Source organism: Lontra canadensis, unplaced genomic scaffold, assembly GCF_010015895.1.
Source record: "Lontra canadensis isolate GAN:19392208 unplaced genomic scaffold, GSC_riverotter_1.0 scaffold57, whole genome shotgun sequence".
Lineage (NCBI taxonomy): Eukaryota > Metazoa > Chordata > Mammalia > Carnivora > Mustelidae > Lontra > Lontra canadensis.
The window spans coordinates 10,309,828-10,312,104 of NW_022631051.1; the positions used below are offsets into that span (position 1 = coordinate 10,309,828).

The following is a 2,277-nucleotide window of genomic DNA, read 5'->3' on the forward strand; positions in this document are numbered from 1 at the left end:
CTGCGCGACGGTGATGGTGGGGCCTCCCGCAGACCTTGGCCAGGCAAAAGCGGAGCCGGCCTGGGCGGTAGAGACCTTCACTCACTCAGGGAGGTAGCGGGGGAAGCTGGTACAGTCATGAGGCTCCTGAAATGGAGAGGCTGGGACACAGGAAGGTGGCCCGGGGAGCGCGCGCTTAGCAACCCCAAGTCAGTCCGGAACGAGCTCTGGACAACAGCGGGTGAAGGGATCGCGGGCGGCGGCGGGGCAGGGAGCTGTTGGCGCGCTCCGCTACCCACCAAGGGCAATGGTTTCCCTAACTCCAGCTGCCGGGGGCGCCTGTGATTGGTTAAGCGCCGACGGCCGGCGCGCGGATTGGCTGCTCAGGGACCAGGGGCCGGGCCGCGGGGCAGAGTCCGCCCCCGAACCTTCATATGGGAAGCCCCCAACAAGCACCCGCAGATCCGAGACTGTGCGGCAGACTCTCCCCGACAGCGGATAGGAGGCGGTGAGCCGAGCGCCCCGGCGCAGAGGCACCAGAGCAGGTTCAGGGCGCCTAGCGGCTCCACCGAGGCACCGCCGCGCCGCGCCCTGCCCGGAGGCCCGGGGGCCGTCGGGCGCCCGTCTCGCCTCCAGCCATGGGGTCGGCGGCGCTGGAGATCCTCGGCCTGGTGCTGTGCCTGGTGGGATGGGTGGGCCTGATCCTGGCGTGCGGGCTCCCCATGTGGCAGGTGACTGCCTTCCTGGACCACAACATCGTGACGGCGCAGACCACCTGGAAGGGGCTGTGGATGTCGTGCGTGGTGCAGAGCACCGGGCACATGCAGTGCAAGGTATACGACTCGGTGCTGGCACTGAACACCGAGGTGCAGGCAGCGCGGGCACTCACCGTTGGCGCGGTGCTGCTGGCGCTCGTCGCGCTCTTCGTGACCCTGGCGGGCGCGCAGTGCACCACCTGCGTGGCCCCCGGGCCGGCCAAGGCGCGGGTGGCCCTCACGGGCGGCGCGCTCTACGCGCTCTGCGGGCTGCTAGCGCTCGTGCCGCTCTGCTGGTTCGCCAACATCGTGGTCCGCGAGTTCTACGACCCGGCGGTGCCCATGTCGCAGAAGTACGAGCTGGGTGCGGCGCTGTACATCGGCTGGGCGGCTTCCGCGCTGCTCATGTGTGGCGGCGGCCTCGTGTGCTGCGGTGCATGGGTCTGCGTCGGCCGTCCCGACTTCAGCTTCCCGGTCAAGTACTCCGCGTCGCGGCGGCCCACGGCCACCGGCGACTATGACAAGAAGAACTACGTCTGAGGGCGCCGGACTCGGCGGGGCCCCTCGCACTAGCCGGACAACTGGCTAGGGGAACCCCGCATGGACGGCATCCGAGGCGAGGCCCCCGCGCGGTCTCCGCGGAATGGCCGGCTCTGCGCCTGGACGTGGCACACCGACCGACCGAGACCCTGCTCCCGCCCGCAGCCCGTTCTCTCCAATAGCAACTAGCCGGGTCTTGGACCGCGCCCTGCTCTGAACAGGAGCCACACACTTGAGAGGACTTGCTCGGTTTCTTTTTCTGTGCGCAGAGCTTACTCCGATGCGGGTGGGGCGCGGGTCCCTTTGGCTGAGTGGACAATGGACTGAAGTGCCAGTTCCCTCCCGGACCCTCAGGGTCTTGGATGCCGTCATCCTTACCAGCAGCTCCTGCGGATTCCAGGAGGGCAGACAGAGAGTGCAGGGACCCCAGCCTGGGCTGCCGGAGGGATGTATACAACTGGTCTCTCCCCCAACAGCAGGGGCCTGAACCCAGGGGGACTAAAAGACTTGGCCTGGACCTCCCTGCCTCACCCCGGCAGCTCCCCAGGAGATGCTTATGGGCACCAGATCCTGAGTGTGGAGCTGGGGCCCTGCCCTCCTTTGCAGCTTGTGGGGAGGGTAAGAATTTGCTTAGTAAATGGTTTGAATACCCTCCCACCTGTGTCCTGTTCTCTTTCCAGTCACTACTCATGCCCAGCAGCCCCCTTCATCCACCCGCCCACCAACTGCTCCCTAAAAGGCCTTTTCTGAGACCTCCCAGCACTGCCCCTGTGTTCCAGAAGATCCGTGGCCGGACCCATCCCTCCCTGCCACCCAGGCACCTTTCTACTGGGTGGGAAGCACAGCTAGTCTTCGGCAACCCAGGAAGGGGAGATCTGTAGTCAGAAGAGCCTGGGGAGAAGACGATGCAGACCCCGGGAGAGGATGCAGGTTGGAAATCCACCCCCCACCCCCCAGCCAGTGTGGGGTCTTTGGATGCAGGAAGAGTCGAGGGTGGGCTGCC

The 2,277-nt window shown here is 66.6% G+C and overlaps 1 protein-coding gene across 1 annotated transcript; it reads left to right on the forward strand.

Annotated features, from left to right (window-relative positions):
* The first annotated feature begins 283 nt into the window (after positions 1-283).
* Positions 284-1,931, forward strand: CLDN5 (claudin 5). The gene is given in 2 exon segments (XM_032875897.1): positions 284-478; positions 480-1,931. Coding segments are annotated over 2 exon segments (987 nt in total). The 5' UTR covers positions 284-286; the 3' UTR covers positions 1,275-1,931.
* Positions 1,932-2,277: the final 346 nt, after the last annotated feature.